At 41.7% G+C, this 27,360-nt stretch overlaps 1 protein-coding gene across 4 annotated transcripts; it reads left to right on the plus strand.

Annotated features, from left to right (window-relative positions):
• The first annotated feature begins 165 nt into the window (after window positions 1–165).
• On the plus strand, window positions 166–24,921 carry tsc1b (TSC complex subunit 1b). 4 transcript variants are annotated; one of them, XM_054612221.1, is made up of 22 exons: window positions 166–240; window positions 5,601–5,816; window positions 6,089–6,192; window positions 7,581–7,733; window positions 8,493–8,637; window positions 9,099–9,253; window positions 9,357–9,430; window positions 9,539–9,717; window positions 10,855–10,973; window positions 12,175–12,340; window positions 12,439–12,560; window positions 13,164–13,257; window positions 13,560–13,667; window positions 14,645–15,284; window positions 16,517–16,560; window positions 17,964–18,130; window positions 18,401–18,583; window positions 18,738–18,848; window positions 19,739–19,897; window positions 21,232–21,419; window positions 21,512–21,685; window positions 22,244–24,921. In XM_054612221.1, the coding sequence occupies exons 2-22, from the start codon at window positions 5,708–5,710 to the stop codon at window positions 22,887–22,889; spliced, it is 3,840 nt and encodes a 1,279-aa protein (XP_054468196.1). In that variant the 5' UTR covers window positions 166–240; window positions 5,601–5,707; the 3' UTR covers window positions 22,890–24,921. The 4 variants fall into 4 exon arrangements, with proteins under 4 accessions (XP_054468196.1, XP_054468199.1, XP_054468198.1 ...); XM_054612224.1 differs by having other exon boundaries at window positions 19,739–19,861; XM_054612223.1 differs by having other exon boundaries at window positions 16,517–16,530.
• Window positions 24,922–27,360: the final 2,439 nt, after the last annotated feature.

The raw sequence follows: 27,360 nt of genomic DNA on the forward strand, positions 1-27,360 counted from the left end.
AAAACAACCTTAGCTTTGCAGCAGAGCAAAAATATACCTCATCACATGTAATTCACCACGTTGATTTCAGATGTTGTTCGGCGTTAAAAAAAGTTGTTAAAGTTGCGGTTGAGAGCCGCCAGGCCGCTAACTCTGAGGGACTACTTTACATGCAGCCCGGCGGCGGAGGCTGACTGCGGTGGGATGGGCTGTGAGCTGTTCAAGATGGCGGCGCCCTGTGGAGTGCAGCTGCTCTAACAGGTAAACAGGTCCCATTATGTACGTCTTCTGTGCTTTTCTTACAGCTAATATCAACGCGTATGATTTGTTTCGCTGCCCATGAGGCGCTGGGTTCGCTTCCCGGCCGATAGGAGGCGTCTGACGGGCAAGATGAGTCCGACTGTGGGTCGCTGCTCCCGGCTAACGCTAGCTCCCTGCGCCGGGCTGGTTGTTTTTGGGAAGATGATGATGGGTTTTGTAGACGTTGATGCTTTAGACATTTATAGTGTTGGTGCTGTCTGAGTTGTTCTCTGTTGGGTTTGAGGAGGTTGTCTCCTATATATATATAAATATGCCTGCATGTTCTCATAATGGGGTAAAGTAAACCCAACCCTGCCCATTGTTCTCTGAGAGTTGTTTACGACAAGCAGCAGCAGCAGCAGCAGCAGTGGTCAGTCCACATACAGCAGCTGCTCCTCAGACTCAGACCTCAGCCTCAGACCTCAGCCTCAGACCTCAGCCTCAGACCTCTAACTACGCATGTCAGTATAACAGATTGTCTTTTTGGCCTTTTATGGGTTTTATTAGCTTATTTGTTTGCCTCATAATGCATCACAGGGACACAGCTTTCTGCATCATTTTCTAAGCATCTTTCATTCCTCTGCCATCACTCACGAATACCAGCAGTTTTCCTTCTATTATCATGTCTTAATCAGAATGACTGCAGATATTTTGTCAGTGACAATGATGTAACATCCTTTTATTATTATATTAAATGTATCAAAATGTAAAATAAATGCATGTTCATCTTAAACATTAGTATTGCGAAAATGGAAGCCCATTTCTGCCAAGAAAAGAGAAAAGAAAAAGATAAGATGTCATGAATGGCGAACTTAAAATGTTTATGTTAAGTTAAAATTCTGATAAAGTATGTCACTATTTTTACTTTTTATGTGAATTATAACCATTCATTTGTGGGTCAAATGTTGTATTTAGGCTAGAATGTTTAGCTTTTACAACAAAAAAAATGAGAAAGGATATAAACCCAATTATTACCTCATAACTCTGACTTACAAACATATATATAACTAATAATTTGACTTACTTCATTTTGTCTTTAAAATTCATAATTTTTGCCTTAGTATCTCAGTTACATTTGACCCAATCATTAATATCCTGTTGTTGGCATGTGCTCATTCATTCGTCGTCAGGCTCTCCAGCCACCACGGAGACAAACATGGTTGACTAGTTTGACAGTGGGACCTCCTCTGTCCCATCATGCTGGACCCACTGTCACCATGTCTGATATCTGGTCGTCAGAACTGAACTAGTTTATGAAAACACTAATCTCCTACAGCAGGGCGGTAGCCAGGATTACAAGGATGACTGCAGTCATGTGTACCATGTCAGAGCAGAAAAACCAAAAAAAAAAGATGGCCCTGAAATGGTATAATTTAGAATTGTCTCATTTCATTTATTCAGCTATATTTTCTGTACATTTTTCCTAAAAGCCAGTTTCAAAGTAGGCTATTCCTCCCACTGGCGGTGTTAGAATTAAGGAAAACTGACATGATTTTGTGGATGTTTTGATGTCTTTCAGAAACAGCTTTAAAGAGGTGTAGTTAGGTCATTTTGGAGGTTGCAATGCAATTTTAGTTTAGTCCATCCATCAGTGAACACTTGATATTAGAAACTCCTCTCAGTATAACACAGTTCTGATGGTTTGGACTGCATTAGTTTAAGCTACCCAATAAACAGTGAACTTGGTGTCTATATACAGAAAGGCAAGTGTGATAGAATTAAAAAAAAAAGTGTCCCTTTGCTCCTATTATTCATGTATAATCATAATTTTTGTGTGTATTAAGTTGGAGATCATTGCTGTAAAGAAAGTTCAAGTTTGGCTGCTGTCTCTTAGTTAATTGAATAATGCTCAACCTTATTTCGGCTGAAGTGAAAGGTCAGTGAATTGATTAGTTGATTAGTTAAAAGTAATTGACAACACATTTGATAATGGATTTATTGGTAATGTCTTTAGCAGAAAAAAATGATGAAACCGTATTCTGGTTCCTGCTTCTCAGGCATAAGGATTAACAGCTTTGAATATGACATGATGTGATATGAACGTCTTTGGGGTTTTGGACAGAAGGAGACACCTGATGACATCACCATGGGCTCTCAGACCTTGTGAAGGGTGTTTTGCTTTTCAATATTCTGCCATTATATAGACTAAAAGGTTAATTGATAAGTCAAAATAGTACTTAACATGATGCAGTCTGTACTGGATAAAATTGTTAGTTGTTGCCTTAAGCCCTGTTTGGTCCAGTAAACCACTTTAACATTTCCTCTCATCTCCTGCAGAGAGGAGATGAGAGGAAATGTGCTATTTTGCTAAATGAGCAGTCTCGGTTGGGTTGATTTAAATTATTGCTTCAAATGGACTGAGCAGGCTGTTTGTGTCTTTTTTTTTTTTTTTTTTTTTTTTTTTTTAATGAAACTGCTTTAGAATATTCACCCAGGAGAAAATAGAGGCTGTTGGTAGACCGCCTGAACGTGTGTGTGTGTGTGTGTGTGTGTGTGTGTGTGTGTGTGTGTGTGTGTGTGTTTGTGTTTCGTGGTTGCGTCACTAAAGACGCTCCGCTCGGAGGGTGAAAAAGCAGCCGCGTCATTTGATTCCAGTCTCAGACCCCGTGACTGAGCCGGGGACCGGTAACGTGACCTCTCTGTGGGTCAACGAACCGGAGGTCACGTGGGGCGTTCGATCATCAACATCTTTGATTAGTCACGAACTGAAAAAGGTTTTGCGTCTTTCAATGAAATCATATCGCACGCTTATACACTTAGGTTTTCTAAATTGATGATGACAAGCACTTATGTATGTATGTTTAAATGTATATATGCATGTGTGCATTTATACGTGTGTGTATGTTTATGTATATATGTATGTATGTTTAAATGTATATATGCATGTGTACATTTATACATGTGTATGTATGTATGTATGTTTAAATGTATATATGCATGTGTACATTTATACATATGTATGTATGTTTAAATGTATATATGCATGTGTACATTTATACATGTGTATGTATGTATGTATGTATGTATGTATGTATGTATGTATGTATATGCCTTTTTGGCCAGGTCGTCATTTTAAATGAGAACTGGTTCTTTTATTGACTTGTCAGGTTAAATGAAGGTTAAATAAAATAAAAGTAAAAGTAATTCTCATAAGAGTATACAAAACATACCAAAAAAATACTCGTTTATTGAATTATCAGAAAATATGCCATATTGTGATATATATATAGTTATCAAGATGTTAAAAAAACAACTTATTGTGATATAAAATATGATACCTTTTTGATATATTTCATCTCGTCCCCTGTCGTTTTGGTTTTGGTAGCACGTGACTGTGTTCGGACGATTTGGTATGCCGCGCTAATGGAATAGTTGGTGGGATTCATCCTCTAGCATGTGGAGTGTTTTGTCCTAAGTGTTGAAAGGGAGATCTTAAGAGCTGATGAGGCTGTCTGCTGCTGATTCATTACTCCGGTTAGAGAATAAGCTGCTGGGTGCAGACACCCTGACGCTAATGACCTGCCCATCAGGATTATTTATTCCCTGTTTTTCAGATGGAGATTTACATGGCTCTCCTTGGCCGCCTTTACTTTAAATGACCGACTCAGCGTCTAACCCGAAATGCATCACAGACTTTGTTTTTCAAAGCAAATTTCTGTCGGGGTATAATAAATAATAAATACAGCTCTTGAATTAAACTCCACATTGCGAGCGCTGGGGAAATAAATAATTTTGGCGTGGTCACATAAGATGCAGGTCATATATTTGTCTTAGTTACTTATCAGGGGTTGATATGTTCAGTATAAGTACGTGATAAAATGTGTCCTATGCTGTGCATTAGATAAACTTAATTCAAGTTAGTTAAGTGTGGTGTGGTTATTTTCTTATTTCAGTAACACAATATGTAAGCCTTCTTTACTGAACACACTTTGACATGTCACAGTAGGAAAATCACAGGCGTTAATGATAACATCAATGATGGCTGAATCCCATTTAGCTGCTTCAGCTTCTGGGCATGTCTGCTCACTGTCACGCCGTCTTGACCCACTGTGGCGCTTGAATAGAACAGAGTCATTGTTAATGTTGTTATTGGTAACACCTGTGTGTCAAAACGTCTACTGTGAGAAGGGACCTGTTCTTATTGAGAATTAATTGGCGCATTGCTGCATTTCTTGGCATGTCACCACCACCTGAAGATCAGGGGATATAGTGTGAAACCATAGGCCCTTTTCACATCAGCCATTTTTGACATGTCATTGCAGGGTAAATGCAGGTGTAAGCCCTGGGAGTGTGCATGCTGTCTCACTGGAATGGCTGTGACACACTTAATAAACTGGGACTGTAATTCATTTGATCAATTACACATGTGTTTACCCTGCTATGACATGTCAAAATGGCTGCTTTGAAAAGGGCTTATTGGCAGGAATGATCTTTGCATCCCTTGTGTGCATGTACGTTTGCATGTGTGCCTCGTGCAAGTGCATATATGTTCTCTGCTGGTGTGCACAAGACATAGCGCTAGTAAAGGTTTAACAAAAAACCTAGACGGGACCCTTGAATCTGTCAAATTTTAGCCTTACACCTGCATTACATTTCTTAGCCACCTGGGGGCAGTGCAACAAGCTGTAAACTCAACATTGACATATTATCACCTTGTAAAGTTAAAAGGGCTAATGTGTGGACAAACGGCTTGCTTATTTACACAGCAACATTAGCATCCACATGGACTTGTCTGCGTCCACTTGGTGAATGAAAGTCCAACATCAACTGTCCTTTTAGTGCTTAGCTCTCCACTACCCCCCCCTGAGGTGAACATCTGGCTCTTTAGATGCTAAACGCTCCGCTATGATCCCCAGCTAGCCACTTAGGTTGTCTGTCTGCTGTTTGATGCTGGGCTTGCTTTAAATGATTCATCCTTTAGTGTATGTCATTTCAATTAGGGAGTCAGTGCTGCCCACATACAGTTGCTAGTGATCTTTGCTACTTGTGCCAATTCATGAAAACAGTGCTTTAAGAGACTATAGTTTCATCGTTGTCACCAATAACTACACCACATCAAAAGTCCATCACACCTCTCAACGGTGTTGTTCATGTTATCATGTAGAGCCATTCTTTTTTATGTCTGAGTAAATTCGAGGAGTTACCACTTTGGACTACTTTCCATTTTGGTGGAAAAATGTTGGTTTCCATTCTGCAGAAACTCCATTTGCACTAACCCTGCTCACCAGTACTGAGTCGGTTTTGTCATGTGACCACTAATCCTAGATCACAGCTCTTACTAATTCTGGGAATGTTTATGGATTGGTGTCGTTGCAATGTAGAGGTGCCTGGAGACTGTGTCGGTGGGTGGCCCCAGGAGTCCTCCAGGCAGGCAGGGCAGGACACCCCGAGAGAGACGCTGCCTCCACCCTCCAGCACTGCCACCACCATGGCCAGGGAGCAGCCCAACGTGGGGGACCTCCTCCCGCTCCTTGAGACCTCCGACCTCCACCAGCTAGAAGAGATCCGAGGCCTCATCAACGAGCAGCTCAGCACTGGTAGGGCAGCTAGGCTTGTTTACCGTCAGAATTGTGTGTTCAGATATCTGGAGAGCTTTGAAAAATTGTAACTTTATTCGTCTGTTCAGCCAGTGCGTCAAGATCATCCCGTATTCCTTTATTACTGTACTTTTTACCATCTCTTTTAACAGACTTTCGTCTTTAAGCAAAGTTCCACTGTATGTAGAAATTTCTTTGTTTTAGTATGTTTACTGCTATTTCTTAAAAAAATAAACAAACCCCTCCAAATGATCCTTCCTGTTTTCTTAAAGAGCGAGGGTCCATGCTGTTGAACGGGCTGGTGGACTACTTCTTGGAAACAAACTCTGCCCAGGCCATGCATATCCTCTCCTCAGTCAGAGAGCCACATGATAAGGTAAGAGACACACAGGATTTAATGGGGGAAATCAATTATTTCAAATTGAATCGCCTGAATTGGAGGATCTGCTCAACTTGTTTTCTTTTGTTTTACTCTCCCTGGGACCATTGACTCATGCTTTAAAACATTTTAAGGTTTGAGAGGGACTGGCCTAGCAATCTGTGCATCCCATTTATATACATCGGTAAACTGATACAATGGAAAGCCTTTCATAAAAATTCTAGAACATCTAGCCCTTCATGTAAAATACTTGAGTAATATGGAGGTTAAACAATAGACACCATCATGAACATGGAAAGCCTATATAGCATTTAAAAAGGCTACTTGGTTGAGAAAAGAGTAGAAGCTGAATAGCTTGATAGGTCTGATAACATCTTATTTATGGGTTGTGATGTTGCATAGCACAGACTGTGAAGGCTGGTCAAAGCTGTGCATCTTGACTGCATGGACTAGTTGGTAAACTACTGTAGTTAACCGTTGGCCCGCTATCCGAGCCGCACGGGATAGCACTAGTCAACCACAATGCTCTATTTTCTCCCCGCTGTTCTTTTTAACATCCAACCGGAACTTTGTTCAATGAGGTCAGTGAAGAGGGAAAAGGAAGCTCTCCGAGTTAGTTAGCTTAGCACAGTCACTAACGGGACAATACGTTCATGCAGGTTATTCAGAAGACATATTTTCACCATTGACACTCAGTCTCTTAACTGTCTGCAAACCATTCCTGTTTCGTGGAGCTCTTGTACTCTGACAGGTGGTTAAATATAAGTGAATGGTTCAACACAGTTAAAAAGGTACAATAGCTTCATTCATTTTGGATTCTCATTTTGAGACAAACACGACACTCAAGTTAAAAAAAAAAAAAAAAAATAGTGAAATGAGAGAACTATTGATACGAGCAGAGGACAGGACACTCACAATTCTGGATGTGTAAGAACATAGGCAGTAATTGTGTGGGTGGCCTTGTCCTCAGCTCTTAGTAATGTCATCCACTGCTTCCATGTTGTTGTTGTTTTGGTATTTGCATATTGCCATAGCAAGCTAAGACGTGGATTTGTTGCAGTGCAGGGCTTTGAGGTCATTACCATTATTTCTGCAGTCTCCTATGATTTTATTTGCATCTCATCAAAACGCTCACAGCGACTTCCGTAGGAGCGATCGGAGTAGAATCACAGTGGTGATTTATAGCTGCTACTTTTTTGTGTAACTTTAAAATTCTCTGTGCGATACAGCATATGTATTATCTATATATAGGTAAAGAAAAAGCCATTCTAAATTAAGTTTTCTTAAGGAAAGTTTTCTCAAATTAATTATTTATGAAAAGAACTCCAGCCAACTTATTGTGTTACACACAGAGCTAACCCTGCTTGTCCCTCCCTCCCTTGCAGCACCTTCTGGACAAGATGAATGAGTGTATGACCAAACAGGCCTGCCGTCTGCCCACCCTCACCCTGCTCGGCCATGTAATCCGCAAGCAGCCGTCCTGGATCCACAAGATCGCTCGATACCCTCTGCTGCTGTCGCTGCTCAAATGCCTAAAGGTAACCAGCCAGTTGTGACTCAGTGAGCAAAGACATCTCCTCGTCAAGGCACTGAGAGGTGTTTGGATGGATGACGATTACAGATTCCCCGTCACATAGCATATGTGAGATTTGGGCAGATTTTTTTATGATTTACAATTTTCTTTAAGGTTTTGGTGCTACATCAAACCGTATATATTTCTTTGGATTTATTTAATTAGCAAACGAAGCAAGGCGAGGTTTAGATAACAACACACACTCTGCCCGGCACTGGTAGACTTCTTGAAGCATTGGTTGTGTCTGAAATCTCATGCTTACTTGCTATTTAGTGCGCTAAAACAATGTGTGAGATTTTTTTAGAATATCCGTAATCTTAGTATGAAACCAATAGTATGTGAATTGCATACTCATCAATTGTTATGCATCTCCTACTGGAAAGGAGGCTCCCAGGAAGTGTCTTTGTAATTACAGTTCAGTGTGTCCGAAAAGATACATACTGCTATTTATTCACACAGAAATATATTGAACGTTAGTACACATATTGAGTATGTGCATAGTATGCGATTTTGGACCCTGCAATAAGCTGTAGCTTGCTTCTATACCAACTACCTGCCTCCTCCACCCACTACCAGCTAAACCTTTTAAGGATCTCCGGCCAATTCTGGGACCTACACTGTTGAATATTGTTAATTGACCGTCTTTGTCAGATCATGTATTAAAAGTTCTTCATTTTAATCTCTGCTTTTGTCATACACTGACTTTTGTCAAATGTCCTGGCAGACGGATACGGACGTAGTGGTGCTGATAACCGGAGTGCTGGTGCTGATCACTCTGCTACCCATGATCCCTCAAGCCGGGAAGCAACACCTGTGGGAGTACTTCGACATCTTCGGCCGCCTGGCATCCTGGAACCTTAAGAATCCTGGTAGGAGCTTCCTGTCGCGTCTCACAGAGCATGTCGGTGCAACGTGTGTGTATGAATGGGTCAGCCCCAGCTAGTCTTTGGGGTGGTAACTAATCCCATACTAACTTTTAGTACAACAAAGGATAATAATATATGATATATTGATAACAGAAAATATCCCTTTTAATAATGTGAGAAATATTGGCCAGCCCTGTAAAAAAGGTAACTTTTTTTAGCAACTTAAATATTGTATTAACTGTATTAATTAAATCTCATCTACTAAACAGTCAACCACTCATATGCTTCTGGATGATTATCGAATTTGCAGCCATATAAGCAGCTAACTAGAGCGCGAAAATCCAAAGTCTGGGACGACATAATAAGCCTAAACAAACAACAACTGTAGTGAATTATCTTGTTGTTCTTGTTGTATATGTAAAACTGTATCAAGTTCTTCCTTTTGATATTTTTGACACGTTCAGGGCACGTTTCAGAGGTTTATCTAATCCACCTGCACGCCAGCGTCTACTCACTCTTCCACCGTCTCTACGGCATGTACCCTTGCAACTTTGTGTCCTACCTGCGCTCCCATTACAGCATGAAGGAGAACATGGAAACTTTTGAGGAAGTAGTGAAGGTGAGGATATATCACCCCTGCTGCCGTGCTTTGTTACTCTACATTAGAGCTTTTGTAGCCAAATGAATACTAATATAGATTTTGTGTCCAACCTTCCATTCAGCCGATGCTTGAACACGTTCGCATTCACCCAGAACTAGTGACAGGAACCAAGGACCATGAGCTTGACCCCACCAGGTAAGTCTCGCACTGCTCTGCCCTGTAGAGGAACAATTTATTGTTTAATCTTTTTTTTCCCAGGTCTACCGCATCTCTTTGACGTATGGTGCTATGCTTTTGCTGCAGGTGGAAAAAGTATGAAATCCACGATATCGTCATCGAATGTGCCAAAGTGTCTCTAGACCCCAAGGAGGCCTCCTGTGAGGAGGGCTACGCCACCATGCCTGAGAACTTTTACCCCCAAGTCCACCTGCGACCACAAGACTGCACTTCCAGCCCGTACACAGACCTCCACAGCAGCTACGGTCAGTAAACGCCTCATATATATGACACCTTTTAGTGCCCCAACAATACTGGAGGCAAATAACTATAATCATACGTTTTTATTTTTAGTAAGAAATGAAGTTGTCATTGCTCCCTGGTGGAAAAGCTATGCAACTGGTCCTATTACGATCAGCCACTAAATACAATGATACAATGTATTTATTTGTAGTCGATAATATTGGACATGCTGATGAATCAGGGTTCTAAAATTCACACTACCTTACAACCCAGTGCGGCTAGTGCAAAATGAATCAGTGATTAACACAAGATACATCTTACAGCGCCATACATTTAGTTTATATGACCACAATGGAAAAAATATATTATTTTTGTAATTTCTTTTAAAGATGATGATAGACATTCAAAAACCTCAATAGAAGCTTCCAATATAAAAAAAACAACAACAAAACTATTTATGATTAAAGTTATAACCATGCTATTTCCAGCTTGAACTCACAGAGCTAGTTAATCTGTATATGACCTCTAGTGAGAGTTTGAAATCTTATGGGCCACATTTGGATGTTTCACTTGTATTTAGGCATAAACAAAATGTGAAAAGCTTAAATTATTATTAAGTAACACATGTAATGTTACTTAATAATAATGTAAATTTTCTGGATTCTGGAAAAATGTTTTGAGAAAAATTTTATGGGTAATATAACTATATGGGAACACAAACAAGATGTATACATCTAATGTACTGTCAGATAAATAGATTTTGGCAAAGCTATCATCTTGAATTTTAAGTTAACTGAGAGTCCCTGTTGAAGGAATAAACCATTTCAGTGCATCTTTCTGTCCACATGTAAATGTATTAATAGTATTTTAAATACAGTGCAAATAAAATGAATCATCCCTATAAAAAATATAAGTGATATATAAGTATTGGTTGTGTCCATTGGTTGTGCTAGTAATATGATGAGTATGTTCTGCAGCTCTTGTCAAGTATGGCTTTTATTCAGTGACCCCCTTGTGTTTTTGATGTTAAACATTATCTATTCTAACTGGTTTAAAGGACAAACCCCAAACAGCGGTGTCCTAAAGAGCAGGGAAAGGCTGCAGGTTTGTAGGTGTATCCATTTGAAGATTGATCAGACTATTTGTCTTCTTGACAACAGGAAGCTCTTCTTCGACCCCGTTCTCGACTCCACGGCAGCCGCTACCCCCGCCCCTGTCCTTGCCCCCTTTCTCAGGGACGCAGTCCTCCCCCCGCAGCCCGCAGACCTCCAAACGGCAGGTAAGATCATCCATAACACTGTCAAACGCTGTCAAAACGTTGGTTGAGACACAAGGTAGCTGATCAAGGGTCAGTACCAGATCTCTGGTCGTTAAGATTCTGTATGCTGCCAGCTCTTGTACACGCAGTGATGTTTACACTCCATATGTCACCTGTCAGGCGTAGTAGTGAGTTCAGTGCTTTCTTCCGTAATCCACACAATGTCCTCAATCAGAGCCGTGTTTGCTTTTTTTAAGATGCAGACAGGAAGAGAGAGGACAGATTTTTTTCTTTTGAGTCATCAAAGCCAGGCAGACAGGCGGGTCAAGCATCAGGAATTATAACACATGCCGGCCCCCGTCCTCATCCTACCACCTCTCTGTGGATACTCCTGCGGGCTGGTTGCCATGGAGATGCTGCCTCTCCCTCTCTATTATTGGGCCAACCACACAAGGGAGGGGTCTAGATGTTTTTCTGCCCCCTATGGGGGTCTGTCTGAGTATTTGTCTCTTCGTTTCACTCCCTCAGTCCCAGACAGACTGAAAATATGGAAAAAACAAGGGAGGCCTGCCATTCATTTTTTTTAAATGGCAGGGGTTGGGGGGTACATTGAGTGAAAGTGTGTCGTTCTGGGAAAGATGCTACACCCCCGCCTGCTCCACTGTCACTACCAGGTGAATTAATATTGAAAGTCAAGTATTTCAGTAAAGGTTCATCAATTAACTGATGGTGAAGGATCACATTACTTAACATTACATACATTTTTAACTGTAGTATATGAAGTAGGTAGTAGTCCTCCCTCAGTTATAATAATTACAGCAACAAAGGGCCTCAAATGTATATAGTGACCCCTAGCTACTAACTCAGAGTTTCCAACCAAGAAATGTTTAGCTGAGGTGGTGAGCCACCCAAATCTTGACTCCTGTCGTCACGTCATTGGTTTAGTTGGTAGATGTTGATGTTTTATATCATAATAAAAAGTATGCAAATGGTCATTATGTCAGTAGAAATGTTTTGTTTTTTTTGTCTGAAGTGAGTTGGCCTATCTCTGTTATAAAACAAATTTGGAAACCATGTAATTAAACCCCAATTCCGCCCCTCAGCCTGTGAAATGTAAGATTTTGAGACATAACTAACTACGACTATGGCGATTGGCAGCTTATGTCTGTGTTGTGATGGTTTTTCTATCAGACCTATATTAATTTGGTCTCTTTCTTCGCAGAACTCCACCTGTGAACTCAACTCTTCCTGCGGGGGGAAGGACCCTCTGTGGAGCCCCTCCTCGTTGTGTGGCATGGCCACGCCCCCTTCCTCCAGGGGCATGTCGCCCAACTTGGAGCTTTCCCACAGTGCCTCACACCTTCCCAGCCGCTTCCACTGCACATCAGGTCAGCACTTACACGTTTACAAGAGACCTGTTGATGTACCGTAACGTTCTGGAGTTCTCGTTTCCTCTGACCACTGATTTTGTTTTTGACCCGAGCAGGAGGAAAAGGAACGCCTGCCTCCAGCACTCCAGCCACCTCTTCCCCACCTCCCAGCCTGTCAGATGACTTCCCCATAATCTCCTTACCGGCCAACACAGTCCAGTCCAGTCCACCAAGAAAGGTATGCTCTGTCCCTTCTATTTTAAAATTCACATTATAACACTCCCTGTTTACAGAGTTTGTCACAGTAAGATGTCTATCTGTGAATTTCATTTGTACTTTCACAAACAGACTTTTTCAATGGTTTTGTTTTTCAGCATAACATAGTTGTAAATGGCCAATTCTGCCTTTTCTGAGTTTCACAATAGTTTAATTATTCGGTAGACTGTTCCTCTTTGGTTGCTTAATTAGGAACGTCCAAGTAAATATGACAAACTATGTTAGCCATTTCAAATTGTCTTATCTTTTATCGTCTTGAAAACTCATCTCGTCGACAGCAGGAGGCAAATTGATAGATCAAACATGCTTTGATTTTGAAGTGAAGCATCGGGAGAAAAGGGTTGAAATCATCGCAGACATATTATTGGTTCTTAGCAAGAGTCTGATTTTTGGGGGGGCTTTTTTTCTCATAAATGTTTTTTATTCTGGTGCATAAACGTAGAAATATGCAATAATAAGAGCCTGCCCTTAAGGTTTTTAATCCATCACTACACCATAAGGAGGTGTAAATGAAAACTGATTTGTAATCCAAAATGAACTACCTATAAACTATGTGACTTTCCAGGATCGACGACATGGAGAAAGTGGTAAGCCTGCACTGGTGAGACAGGAACCAGTGAAAGATGCAGAGAAGAATGCGGAAGTAGCCACAAACAGAGGTAAGGGTCTCATCACTCTGATTTTATCGTCGTCACTTTCAAAGTAAAGGTCTTCACAGCTCCTCAACCTCATCATGTCTCAAATGAACCTGTGGAAAAGCACAGTTAATAATGTAACCCGGATTGGAAGGTATCTCACAGTCGTGGTTTAAAGGTCTAATTTCCGAGCTCTATTTGTGATGGAAAATCGGATTATAAATCTTATTGAGATTTCAAAATAACTGTATCAGAGATGTATTTGTAGCTGCGATTTGTTGGGCTTTTTTGGAGACTTTCTTTTTCTTGTAATACTCCCTCATCAGATGCGGGAGCTGCTGAGAACGTCTCCATGACTTTGACAGAGCTGTCGGTCTTCATGAAGAAACAGGAGCTGGAGCTTCAGCTGAGAACAGAGAAAGAGAGGGAAGAGGGTGAGTGTCGACTTGATATAGATCCAAGAACCGTAATCCAGTCGGTATGTGACTCAGCATGGAATACACTGGTCACATTGTGGGTATCTTCTTCAAAGAAAATAATCCAACAAATCCAAAATATGCTTTACATGAGGCATAGAAAAGATGCTATGTAGATTTCTCCTTTAGCAGATGGGGAAGCACAAGAAAAACAGGTGTGAAACTGCTTTGTTCCCTTTTTAGAACTAAATTGGCTAACAAGCATGTTACACTCTTTTTATGTGTGTGAGTGTGTGAGAACAGCCAAACCACTAAAATGGCAGGATCCATGTTTGGTCATCCAGAGCTTGTTCCAGTATAGATAAACCAATGTACCTGGAATGTGCGCAAATTCATTCTTTAGCCGACTCCGTACCATACAAATATTTGTCTCCTCATTAAACAGCCTTATACATAGAGATATACTTTGCAGAGGCCATACATTGCGATTGTCATCATATCAAGATTTTAACTGTTTATTAGCAGAGTCATTCAGTACAGAATTTAGTTTTGACTGAACCCAAAAGTTTTAAATTGGATCCCGAGAGATAAATGAATCAGCGCTCATGAACTTTGACTAAACTTCCAGGAAGCTAAAACGCTCCTGTTTATAGTCCCGTTTGTGTTAATCTGTCTCTGCAAAGTCATTGGTTCAAATCCCACTTGAGCCACTAAAAGTAAATGCACCTACAGTACTGTGAAGCACTTTGCAATGAAGTATCTGCCAAATGGCAAAAGCCCCAAGGCTTTGCTGCCAAAGCTAGCTGCTTGGATGTAAACATTTTCCTTTTCTCTTTGGGGAAAAACAAACAAAAGCCCAGAAACCTTGTTGTTTCTTATCTGTGCAGGATATCAGGTACTTCACACTTTAAATATTTAAGCATAGCCATTGAGATTCAGAGCATACACACAGGTTTAAGTCCACCTTGATTTCCAATATGCTGTTTCTGCTGCAGCTGCCATCACAGAGGAGTTGCTGAAGATCACAGAGGAGAAGCAGGAGCAGTCTGGTTTGAGGGGCTTCGACTCCCCGTTCTATCACACCACGGAGACTCTGACCGGCTGTCAGGCACAAGACAAAACCTTCTCCGACACCGAGCCAGGAGGTCCCGCAAGGGACACCCGCCATGTTGTATCGACGCCAGACAAAGGGGAGACCACCGCCAGTACCAGCGGCGTCGGGAGCGACAGAGGAGGAGGAGGTGGAGCAGGGGACAGCAGGAGTTCAGCCCTCGAGCAGTCCTGGTCCTTCCAGTCAGGGTTCACCCCCATCGATCACCACCTGCACCGGAGCCCCTCGGCCCTGGACGACGACGTGGCCAAGTTCGGGATGTTCTCCCCGAGCCCGTGCAGCAAGACTCCGGCGCGGGTGCCCTACGAGTCCTTCTTCGACCTGGCTCTGCCCAGGGCGGCCTCGCTCTTCGTTGGCCAGAAGACGTCAGAGGCAGTGCACAAGGCAGCGCTGGAGAGGCTGTTGCAGCGGGAGGAGGGGCTGGAGGACGGGGAGGAGGAAGGGGTAGCGACCGCTTCGCCACTGGAGGTGCTGGATCGCCTTGTTCAGCAGGGGAGCGACACCCATGATAAAGTTCTCAAGAGGTATGGGGTCAGCTTGACATCTGTGCAGATACATTTTTATTTATTTGGAATGTTTTTTCCACCATTTTGACTTTTGCACCTTTTTCAACATTCATCCAATACTGAAATCAAAATCACACACACGTAGGTAGCGTTACTTGGATGATTCACCCACAATTGATCAGTTTGTTCATATTGTTTTCTGATAATAAATTAACACATGTAGAGGAGTGGAGGAGATATTTGGTCTCCGTGGGCTCTCTAGCGTGAAAAGTGTGTTGATCATACTGAGGAAACTCAGCAGTGAGGAGCTTTTTCGATGTGCCGGTCACTGTGCAGAGCCTGCCCGGGTTGTTTCCAGGCTGTTACTTGTGGCCGAAAGGAAACACCCTTTTTAGAACAAGTACGACATTGTTCAGAATCGGTCGCCCCTATTTCTTTCACACACACACACACACACACACACACACACACACACACACACACACACACACACACACACACACACACACACACACACACACACACACACACACCCGGTCCGCTTTGCCAATAATACATAATACCGTTTCAGCAAAGTCAACGCTGGCCACAGAACAATCTGGCTTCGCTCATTTCAGTTGCCCATCACACCATGTCTGAGACAAACACGGTCTGATGGAGGGAATACAATCATCGAAAACAGATTGCAAAATTAAGGCTGACACAAATGACATTAAACATTTTTTGGTGTGTTTTAATAGAGGAAAATCTCAGTTTCAAAAGTGACAATATTTTGAGTTATTTTAAGAAATATATTCGTATACTATATGTTCTCATATTCTTATTAGATGACAACAGTCAGGCTCCCTTTAAAATAAAAAATGTCTTGTGATTTGCACACCTTGCACCCAATTTGTGTCTGTGTAGTATAGTACAGTCTGAGCTGTCTAAAGCTGACATCAACCACTGCAGTGTTTCCTTATGAATACCTCAGTAGTTGTGTTAAACTGATTTGAGGTATAGTATGGTTTGGATTGGCAACCAACATCAAGTGTGGGTGAAAATTGCAGAAGAATAATTGTTTTTTTCTTTCCCATTCTCAACAACAGAAACACACATAAACATATTTTAATTGCTTTTGGAAGAGCTTCTGTTTGCTGAAAATGATCATATCATTACACATTCTACCTGACATGAATCATTTAAGAGAGAAACATCCCAGTGAGATCATTCTTCTAAAATGTTTTTTTCTTCATTCTCTCCTTTTCCAGATTACCTTTGCCAAGTAAGTCAGCTGACTGGACGCACTTTGGAGGTAAAACACTGGCAGCACAGCACTGCCGTACACTGATATAAAAGAAGCCATTATGAAGACTGCAGACGGAGCATTATTCAGGCATGACTAGTGATCCGTCACAAGCTCCGAGACATGAACAGCATGTTGAAATGTTACCCAGCCAGACAGGGAATTTATTCAGCGGAGGTTTATCAGAACAAACAAAGTTCCCACAGTCACGCAGAACCTGATCAACTCTGAATTTAAAAAAATGGCCACTTAGAGAGTTCTTCACCCTTTAACCGGAGTAATAATCTAATCTTCTCCAGCTGCAGCTCACAACAAATTAGAATCACTTTGTGTTTTCGTTAAAACTCTTGACCGACTTATTACAACTCTAGAATTGAATTATCTTCCCCTGGTTGTGTGATAGGAGTCATGTAATTTCGATTGCATCTCAAACAAAACTCAACTCAGAGCTTTTGGCTGACTGATGAAACCTCTCTGGCACACTGTTAAGATCTTGGAGCAAACGGTCATGAGAATCTCTGCTCATCCCCTTTGTGCGTGTTAACAAGTGAAGCTCTGTATCCAGAGTAATGTTGGCCGGTTGGGTTAAACAGTACAACATTTTGAAAATCTTTTGTAATGGGATTAACCAGGAAAACAGCAGCCTTAAGAGGATAGTTCAGATTCCTAAAATGGGGTTGTATGAGGAGCCTATTTTACAAATACCAAACAAAACTTTTTCCATACATATTTGTCATTTAAAAGCCTTTTTCATTTTATAATAGAAGTTCACAAAACTTAAATGTGTTGCTGTTGTAAATAAAAAGTCTCATATTTGTTTACCTAAATTAGATTTATATCAGGAACTGTCTGATCAAAGAATAGATAAACAAGATTCTGAATGTGACCAGATGTTCAGTGCTCACTCTTGGTACTTGACCATTTTTTTTACATTTGGTGCTACTGTCACATTTCAGTCATTAACAAAGTAGGTTGAGGTTGGATGCATCATTAGCTTCACTAAAGTGCTTCATGTTTTCTTAAAAGGATGATGCCCCTGAAAGCAGGGCATTCATGATCTGATATCTTATGACTTCTCGCAATAACCTGAAAGAAAAATATATATGAATCCCACGATTGTCATCGTTGTTTGTTATGATGAACATACTGATCCAGACTAGATTTTTAGAAGTATTTTGTGTTATGACATAACAAGTTTAAATGATTACACAAAGTTAGCGGGGTTCTATGCTCTTTAAAATAGTTTGGTATTGATTTATAGTTTGTATACAATATTTTATTTCTATATATTCTCATTGCATTACCTGTGCTATTCCATACTTGACCAATAATTAAGCTGATTTTTATTAGTGTGTATGTGTGTCATGTGTGCGGCCGCGTAAATTACAGTATTAATACCGTGGCCTCCCCAGGCTCGGCTCCGCTGGACGAGCTTCACACGCTGCGCAGCCAGCTGCTCCTGCTGCACAACCAGCTGCTGTACGAGCGCTACAAGAGGGAGCAGCACGCCGTCCGCAACCGACGCCTCCTCCGACGCATCATCAACGCCACCGCACTGGAGGAGCAGAACAACGCTATGGCAAGTTGGCACGCGCTCATTTTCACAGATTAGCCTTGTTAGAGACAAAGAAATTGTATTAAATGTTAACAAAATGACTGTGCGGATATGGTTATTGAGAAGAAGCGCCGCAGGACAGTTTAAGGTCTGTCATGTGTCCGTCCCTGTCCTCGCTGGAAGAACAGCTGGACTGCTCGAATTGCTGCAAAGTGCCTTAAAACATCTGTTTGTTTAGAAACTCCTGTACACTTTGTATTTAACTTGTGCATCTGTGTGTTTGTGCACGCGCAGAAGGACCAGCTGAACCTGCAGAGTGTGGACATCGTGTCTCTGAGGGAGAGTCTGCAGGTGGAGCAGCAGCGGTACAGGCAGCTGTGGGACGACCGGGAGACGGTGGTGACCAGGCTGCACAGTCAGATCAGACAGCTGCAGCAGGGCCGAGACGACTACTACACCAAGAACCAGGAGCTCCAGGTACACACACACACACACACACACACACACACACACACACAACACACACACACCACACACACACTGATCCAGACGCGGTCTCACAAATATTTGTTCACTGTAGTTACCTTTATGAGATATGAGTCTTTAATCTGGTTCGGTTTGGGGTCTCCAGAGCAAGTTGCAGGAGTATCAGAAGAGGATGGATGAACTGGAGGCGGAGCTTCAGAGGGCCAACAACAAAGTCTGCCACACTGGTCACCTCCTCAACCAGATGACTATCAAGGTAAAGGAAGACCTGATTTGTGGTCTGAGTGAACTGGTTTCAGGTCATTGATTTAAAAGGCTGGACCAGACATGTAGACCGCCATATACTGTAGGTAAAGCACTACTATGGATAAGTAGCTACAACCCCACTTAGAAAAATTCAAACTATCCCTATAAATCAGCAGGACTCTTTGGTTGCTGTTCTTCTGACTCGTTTAGTGTCAAATTTAAATCGAAAAGGGTTCCTGTGTGCTACCTTCTGCATTTCTAAATTGAGAAATGGAGCAGGCTGAAGGACAGTAGGGTCACACTTGGGGGGGGGGGTTACAACAGCGCATGTCCTCGTCCTGCCACCTCTCCGTAGACCGCGGACTGTCCCAGGGCTCGGTTGCCTTGGAGATGCTGTCTCTCCCTCTCTATTTTTGGGTCAGCAACACTGAGGGGGGTCCCTGTGTTTTTTTTGCCTCCCGGGGCTTGTTTCAAGTCTGTTTCCCTCCTCCGACCCAGACTGAACCCAAAATCCCAAAAAGGAGCAGTTGATTCAGGAAACATGCTGTTAGTTGACTAAAGGTCCTTATTTTAGATACTCAGACAGAAGTAATAGTCTGCATGGTGCATGGATTAATATCTTAGGATATTTTTTTCATAGCATGTCTGTACAGTGTCATAAAGTAAAATTTGTTTCGGGACAAAAGTAGCTCTATAGAGTGATGCGTACACTGAAATGTTGAGACTGATCACTTGGCACAGCCTGTTGAATATTCAGCAGGTTTCTGTGAGTGAACATTAATGACTCATTCCATCGTGCTTATTGTCGATGCGTTCCCAGATATTCCTGGACAGGTTCGGTTTGTAGCTTAATTGCTGTTTTGCCCTCCGTCGTCATTGTTTGTCTCTTGTGTCCTTCAGCTGAGCAACAGTGAGAGCACCCAGCAGCAGATGAGCTTCCTGAACAAGCAGCTGCTGCTCCTCGGGGAGGCACATAAGCTGTCCATGCAGGAGTTACACCACGCAGGGGCCGACAATACCAAGGTACAGTGGAAGGATCTGCAGAGACGACGTACTGAGGTGAAAAAAGGGACACTAATTGGGTTTGTTGGGCGCCAAGTCACACTGTCCCACAGAAGCGTTTTTAGCATCACTGTAAGATCATCTGTCCAGATATGTCGTGGTCATCATAGTTATCCAAAGTGTGAGAAAAGACTTCGTTTCAAGCGCCATTTTTTGTTAAGTCTATTATAAAATATATTCTGCTCATGAATTTCCATCCATAAACTTGCCCAAAAGTAAGAGGAAGGAAAGGAAATCTAAAGAGCCCTTTGTGTGTTTTACCCCCCAACAAAGCCTGACAAGTTCAGGTGTGTTAATATGAACCAACCGTCCAGTGTTGAAGCCACAAGTTCAAAATTTGTTCACCTTTGCCATCTGACTGTAATTTACCAGACACACAGATAAGATTTGGGTGTTGGTCAATCATCCATAGAGTAATTCAATAGAAAATAGAGCGTTAGTCGAAAAAAAAAAAAGGATTTCAGCTTGTGCTTTGGGGCATTTTGAGGGCCTTTTAAGCTGTTTTCTGACCAAAGGAGTAATCAATTGAGTTAGAAAATATTCTGCATAGTAATGAAAATGATTTGTATTGGCTGCCTTTCTCCCATTATGTTATTGCGCCAGATGTTAACATTTCGTCTCCCAACCATTTTCCAAATGAATTACTTAGAGTCCTGCTTCATGCATCTTATTGACATTTTTTTATTTTTTGGGGGGTTCTGTGAGAGAGTAGCTCAGGTAATGGAGCCAGACAGTAACGCTGGTAGTCATATCGTATTATGACAGTCATATTACGATTATAACGTTATGCACAGTAGCAGTGCAATTTATCAGGTACGTCCGGGAGAGCTGAGTTGTTATAAAATCCAATCAACTTTTTTTAGCTGTGACTCCTGTACTGTGCTACAGATCCACACTTTGAGTGAATTTTCTTACTTGTATTATTAGCATATTGTAAACTGCACCCTCCTGGTGCTGGTCAGCTGTCTGCTGCAAAACAATTACTATTTTATATAATTCTCAGTTGACATTTGAGTTTTTGATGTCCAGAGCTTCAATGAATGCACCACATGACATGGAGAAACCCGTGTTGCTTTCTTTTTCAGTCAAACCACTTTCACAGGTGCTGTAGATAATAGCAGAAAATAGCATTTATTGCATAGAAAAATAGTGATGCACACCGAAAACCCCTCATTGAACTACCATGAAAAGATCAAGCTGCTGTCGCATGGCTGAAAACTTAATTATTTTATATGCTCCACAATCCTTGTTCTGTGTTTTCTACACCCACTCATTCATTTCTTGTTGCGTCCGGCTCTTTGTACCCGTATGGACAACGACCCACCACCCAGGAGGCCCAGATGCTGAAGGTGTCCTATGGGAAAGAGGTGGAGACGCTGAGGCAGAGCCTGCTGGTTCAGTGTCAGAAACTGGAGGCGGCGCAGCAGAGAGTCGCCGAGCTGGAGACGCACCTCTCCAAGAAGGAGCACCTCGTCGCCGAGCAGAAGAAGTTCCTGGAGGACGTGAAGTGTCAAGCGAAGTGAGTATGAGCCTCGGTGCGGGTCCTCGACACAAGCTCCTCGTATTCTCGCTCCCACTTAATCTTTTTCCCTCTGTCCTCCCTCTTTGCAGGGCGGAGCTGCAGGCCTCGGACAGCAGGTATCAGGCTCAGAGGAGAATCACTCAGCTGCTGCAGACTGAACTCCTGCAGCTCTACAGCAGAGTGGAGACGGAGGCTCCTGTCGGCACCGCCTGCAATTCACCACCGGGGGGCAGAGCTGACCCACATGCTTGTGCTGACTCCAGGTCAGGCTCAGCATTGGGTTTTTTTCTAGTGTAGCTGTTCAGTTCTCATAGTAATTCACAACTGTAATTTATTTTGAACTTACCTTTGCACAAGTTTACAATGGTTTCCAACCTTTATGGAATGTGACAGTTTAAACTGATCTGTGTCTACTTGTGGTGGTCGCATACTGTTTGTCTATAATTTGCAAGCAATTCACACACAGAGATCTGTGATCTTCTTTATTTAATCACATACAGTATTGCTAGACAGTTTTACAAAAAAGAAACAAAGATAGAAGATGATCCAGAAAAAAAAAAACCATCCAATGACCACTTAGATATATATAGATAAACATTTTATTTTTCTCACAAAAAACAGTGCCACTTGTTGTTCCAGGCTCTGGTGTCAAATAAGTGATACCTGATAAACTGAAGCTCTGGCAGTTACCGTGTGCATAAAAGTAATGCATGCATTTATGTAAATGTTACTTATATTGTCTTGATAGACATAAATACTTGGCATCATCTGATTTATCAATAGATTATTTTGTATTTGAGTGTTTTTCTTGTCCTCCACAGTGTCAGGGTTCCAGACAGACAACTTTACACCAACGAAGAAGTAGGCAGTAGACCACTGCGCGACTCCCCTCGGGGCAACGGCAGCACTTTATCGCCACGGCAACCAAAGGCGAACAACTCTTCCAAGACCACAGCCAACTCCATCAACGGCAGCCAGGACCTGGCCCCGCCCCTGCTGGTGGAGCCCTCCCTGTCCTGTCCCTACGGCAACTCTGCGCCCTCCGACGCGCCGCTCACCGTGGGCTCCTACCCCAGCGCCAAGAGCTTCCTGGGTATGAGGGCCCGCGAGCTGTTCCGCAACAAGAGCGAGAGCCAGTGTGACGAGGAGCAGCCGCCGAAGCGCCTGGCTGGCCTTGCCCACGGCCTGAAGACTGAGCTGTGTGTGGAGCCACCCTGCCCAGGTTATATGGCCCCCCTTGGCCCGGCACCTTCCCCCGTCCCGGCCCCTGCCCATGCCCTCGCCACTCCTCTCACTGTGCCCATCAAGCAGCCCCCCTCCGAGCCCAAGCAGCGGGCCTCCAGCCAGGAAAGCCCCCGTAGGAAGGCAGTGTCAGGTGGAGGGCGGGGTCAGGCAGGCTCAGGGCGCCCCCGGCAGCAGCAGCTAAAGATCATGGACTACAATGAAACACATCACGAGCACAGTTAGAGACACAGGACTGAGCCCGGACGCAGGGCGGAGGTCCAGAGACTGAAGTTTAACGACAGAGAAGAGCTACAAATCAGAAAAAAGAGTAACATGTCAGCAACTCTTTGGAATTCAGTGTTATTTGTTACATTCCTTGGAGTGGACAACAGGATTTCCCACAATGTTATACTACTTTTCTTTTTTTTCTTTTGTTTTTCTTTCATACTGAGTCATTCCCTCGATTAATTTTGACAAGGTGACAGGGATACAAAGTGGATGTTATGTTACCAGTGAAGATGCTAGTCTTATGAATTTGATTATGAGACAAAGACGCTCAAAGATACTCCGAACAGTGATCAAAGTTATCAATAACTTACATGTGACACTGTGAGCCTGAAGTTTTTAAGGTTCGGTTCATCCAAACTATTAACATCCCACTTGGCTCCAGTTGTATCAGCCATGCTGACAGTTTAGCTGTAATTTGTCCAGATCTTAAGTAAACGGTCTCCTGAGATTTTGCACAGCCGACACAATGGAAGTGAATGGAAGTTAGTTTGTGATGCTCACAGCATTGAAAGATTACTTTAAAAAAAAAAAAAAAAGTTTTCTTTGGAACTACTTTCTACTGAAAAAAAAAAGTAACTTTGTTGTGGACACAGTTTCTGATAAAAAGACAAGTTGCTGTTATAATGTTAAGATGTTATTTTTAAATGCTGGTAGCACCACGAACAAAGCATAAATTGTGTTACATGTGGAGACAGGAATATCTGAAAATTTGGTCAAACAAAACTAGTCCATACCACTGAAACTAAGTGAGAAAAAGTTTTGATTTCTTTGTAGTTTGGATGTACCCACCCTTTTAAAAAAATCAAATCAGTTATTAACACCAGAAGAGAAGAAGTTATAATTTGTCACGATCATCTGTTCAGAGCGCTTTGGCGTCGACCGTGGACCGAAATAAGTTTTTGATATCAGAGTGCATGTTGAGTGTTACATCAGAGCGGTGGAGGTGATGAGCACGTGGAGGTGTTTGCTTTGTTCTGGGAAAACCTTGGAGTGGACCGAATTGGAAAACAAACATTTCCATACAAAACTCCATCAAGTTTTTTTTGTCCAAAATAAGTCAGAGGGGAGAACGTGTTTTGTTTGCGAGTGTGCAAGAGTGTAGGTGATGCAGTCGTGCTGGTTCTCGCATTTCAGCAACGATGCATTGACGAAAGTGTTTGAAATTTAGAAACTGATGAAATTGTATGCATTTTTATGAATTTCACATTCTGTTGTACCTTTTTTATTTTGTTATTTATTCAGCCATGAAGTACATATCCAAAATTTGAATCAGACCTGGAAAGCATCACAAGCCCAAGCTTATAAAAAAAAAAAATCATGTTTTCCTGTTCAGGACGACCAGCCGACCATTTTGAAGTGCCATGCAAACATTTGTGTTCTGGCTGAATTCAAACCTCTCTAAACAGAAGTGTTGTTTCTCATGCTGCTTGTACTCTCAGCTGGTACAGTGTGGGAAAGAAAACATCTTGTCCAATCAGATTCCTTTGTGCAGGTTTGATAAACGGGGAGTTTATCTGAGTATTAGAAGTAAACGCCGGCATTAAAAAGCCGTCTAAATCCTGTTGTCCACCGGGAACTCCTGCTGTCACTTCCTTTTGCCTCGCTATCTAAAGCATGTTCAACAATCCACTTTAAATGCCAACCGTAGTAACTACCGCAAACCAAGACAGAAGGTACAATCAGCACAAACTGAAGAAACCAGGACTCTGACATGAGCTGGACAATCTGGGATCAAACGGCAAAAAAAAAAAGGAAGTTCTTAAAGCAGTGGCTTGTGTTTAACTGTGAACAATAAAGATCGTCTTCAATGTTTTGCACTACAATTCTGGGTTTTGCTTTTTTTATGATGCTGAATGTAAGCCGCCCTTTAAACCACTGTGGAAAATGCAGCATGAAGATGTTTTTGTGAGTTTGTTTTTGTGACGGGACACTTTCAGGTGTTTGCAGACTGAAAAGAGTCAGTCCATCCTCCTAAACTGTTGTTAGTTTACAGCTCGATAGAAAACACATTAAAAGAGAATGAATAATTCTAATCTCATGGAGAGATGATTTTCTTTGGTGGTCGTCCCTGTGATAAACACAAGGACCAAAAGCACAGGGATAAGCCCTGTAGCTAAAAAAAAAAGTGAATCGCTTTAGTCATCTTTCCATCTTAAATGTGAGGATTTGCTGCTTTGCTTTGTCACATACCTTACTTAACTGAATATCTCTGGTTTTGGACTGGATGTCGAACCCTTTTGGCTCTGGGGTATTGTGATTTTCTATTTTTAAATGCGTGACAAGATCCTTAGGTTTGTTTACATTCTTTAATTAGATTTTTCCCAATTTAAATCTTAAAACCTTTCTAATTAAGACTGGCTATATTTTATTCAGGAAAAGGTTCTTCACATGCATTTAACACTGGCTCATAACATCTGAGAGGGGATATTTTGAGCAGTTAGGCAATTTTTAGTTCAATGGATAAAAGGTTTTAAACTATCAAAAGTGTACTGTTTTGATATCTGTACTAAAACTCAGCGTACAGCCAGCAATATCAACATTTCTCAACCAATACCCTGTCCTACGAATTACATTAACATTGAACTTCAAAACATCTCTAAATGCTAACTACTACTGCTATTACAGGTATAAGTAAAAGTAGTCCGTAGATGCGGTAGTACTAGGGTGGACATGGTGATTTCTTTTCCAGATATAAGAATATGGCTTGACATCCTAGTCCAAACACTAGATGTTGACTAAATGAATGACATCATCGGTCTCTTGGCCCAGAAACCAACACTGCCTCTCCTGTTTTGCTTCCTAATCTTTTATGTGGGCACTTAGGCCACGAACAGAAACAAATATAGGTGTATGGCAATTATGTCTAGTGTAACTGGTTGAAAACTACACATTTACTATTGATTGTCAAGTGACTCCTTATATGTATTTGTATATGGCCCTCAATCAAAATAATTTGACCAACCCTAGCGGTAAATAGAAAGAATACACACTTGTAAAATACTTACAAAATGTGAGTATTCACTTAAAAACATTAAAACAGTAACATCAACATTGAAATAGTACTCGTAATGTCTCAAGTAGTGCTGCAGTGACGCAGTTTTTGAAAGTGTAGAACAACATTTGAGAGCATTGATCACATTATTTAGGTGTAGCATTAGCACTGGACACAGCTAGCCCAGACCTAGCAAAGATTACAGTTAAGTGCCTCGTGACTCATAGCTTCATATTTAATGGAAAGATATGAGAGTGGTATCTGTTTTCTCAACTAACTCCCGACATGAAAGCTTAAAAAAATGATTTCCAAAATGTTGAGTTCTTCCTTCAGTAAATAAAAATAGAGGTGAGTGTCAGACTGACATGTTCACATATCCAACATTCCGGTTTATGTTCGCTTAACACAATATAGCATATGAGCCAGTCTCTGCTGTCCAGCCTTATATTCTTTTTAATTTTTCAGGTTAGAGCACCTGCTTGAAAATGTTTTGTCTTCCAACTTAAAGGTGTGTTGTTTGATAATGCTAGAGAACCCCATCCTTTCTGTGATTTGTCACAGATACTGTAGGTGTCGCTGTTTCCATGTTTGTATTGACTTTCAATCTTTCTGTTTGTTGTTTTGTTCCCACCAGAGGACACTGTTGCTCTACAAACAGCGGACTTCCTTAACCATACCTCCATGGGATCAACAGGTACAGTAGTGAGGCAGGCCGGTGAAGTGGTATGATTGAAGATGATTCAGATGCTTAAGGCTGTTAACGGTGCTGTTCAATATATGACAGCAGAATTGATGATATTGGAGATGCTGTGCTGTTATGTGTTACATTTTTCTGAATCCATGTATTTTTTTCTTTAATATTTCAGTGTACTTGAGCTATAACTCAGTGAGGAAGTAGTATCACAACGGTTGAAAATAAAAATAAATACAAAAACCTCTGTAAATTAAAACCAGCAATTTTACTGATGCTGAAACTTGATTTATGCAATTAAATTGGTCTTATTATTCATGAATTTATCTTTTTTTTTTTTATACAAATATGTGTATAGTAGAACAAAGAACTTGACATTTGAAAACTTAGCACTTTGTTCACTAACAGCATTCTGTCTTTTGTGTTTGTATTTTTTGTACGTGTGTGTGTGTGTGTGTGTGTGTGTGTGTGTGTGTGTGTGTGTGTGTGTGTGTGTGTGTGTGTGTGTGTGTGTGTGTGTGTGTGTGTGTGTGTGTGTGTGTTTTTATCAGCTCCCAATTCCCTGGGCCTTGCTGTTAACTCTCATCCTGCTTCCAGGACTGAATCATTTTTTGTGAGTACAACCGACCAAGTATGATTAGTTTATCAAACGTGTGCATATGTATTTCACGAGAGAGAGTCCAAAAAAAAAAAGAAGGGGAAAAAAGTGGTATGATTAATTTACCAGCATTCCGCAGGGTCAA

This window comes from Anoplopoma fimbria, chromosome 14, assembly GCF_027596085.1.
Source record: "Anoplopoma fimbria isolate UVic2021 breed Golden Eagle Sablefish chromosome 14, Afim_UVic_2022, whole genome shotgun sequence".
In the NCBI taxonomy this organism is placed as follows: domain Eukaryota; kingdom Metazoa; phylum Chordata; class Actinopteri; order Perciformes; family Anoplopomatidae; genus Anoplopoma; species Anoplopoma fimbria.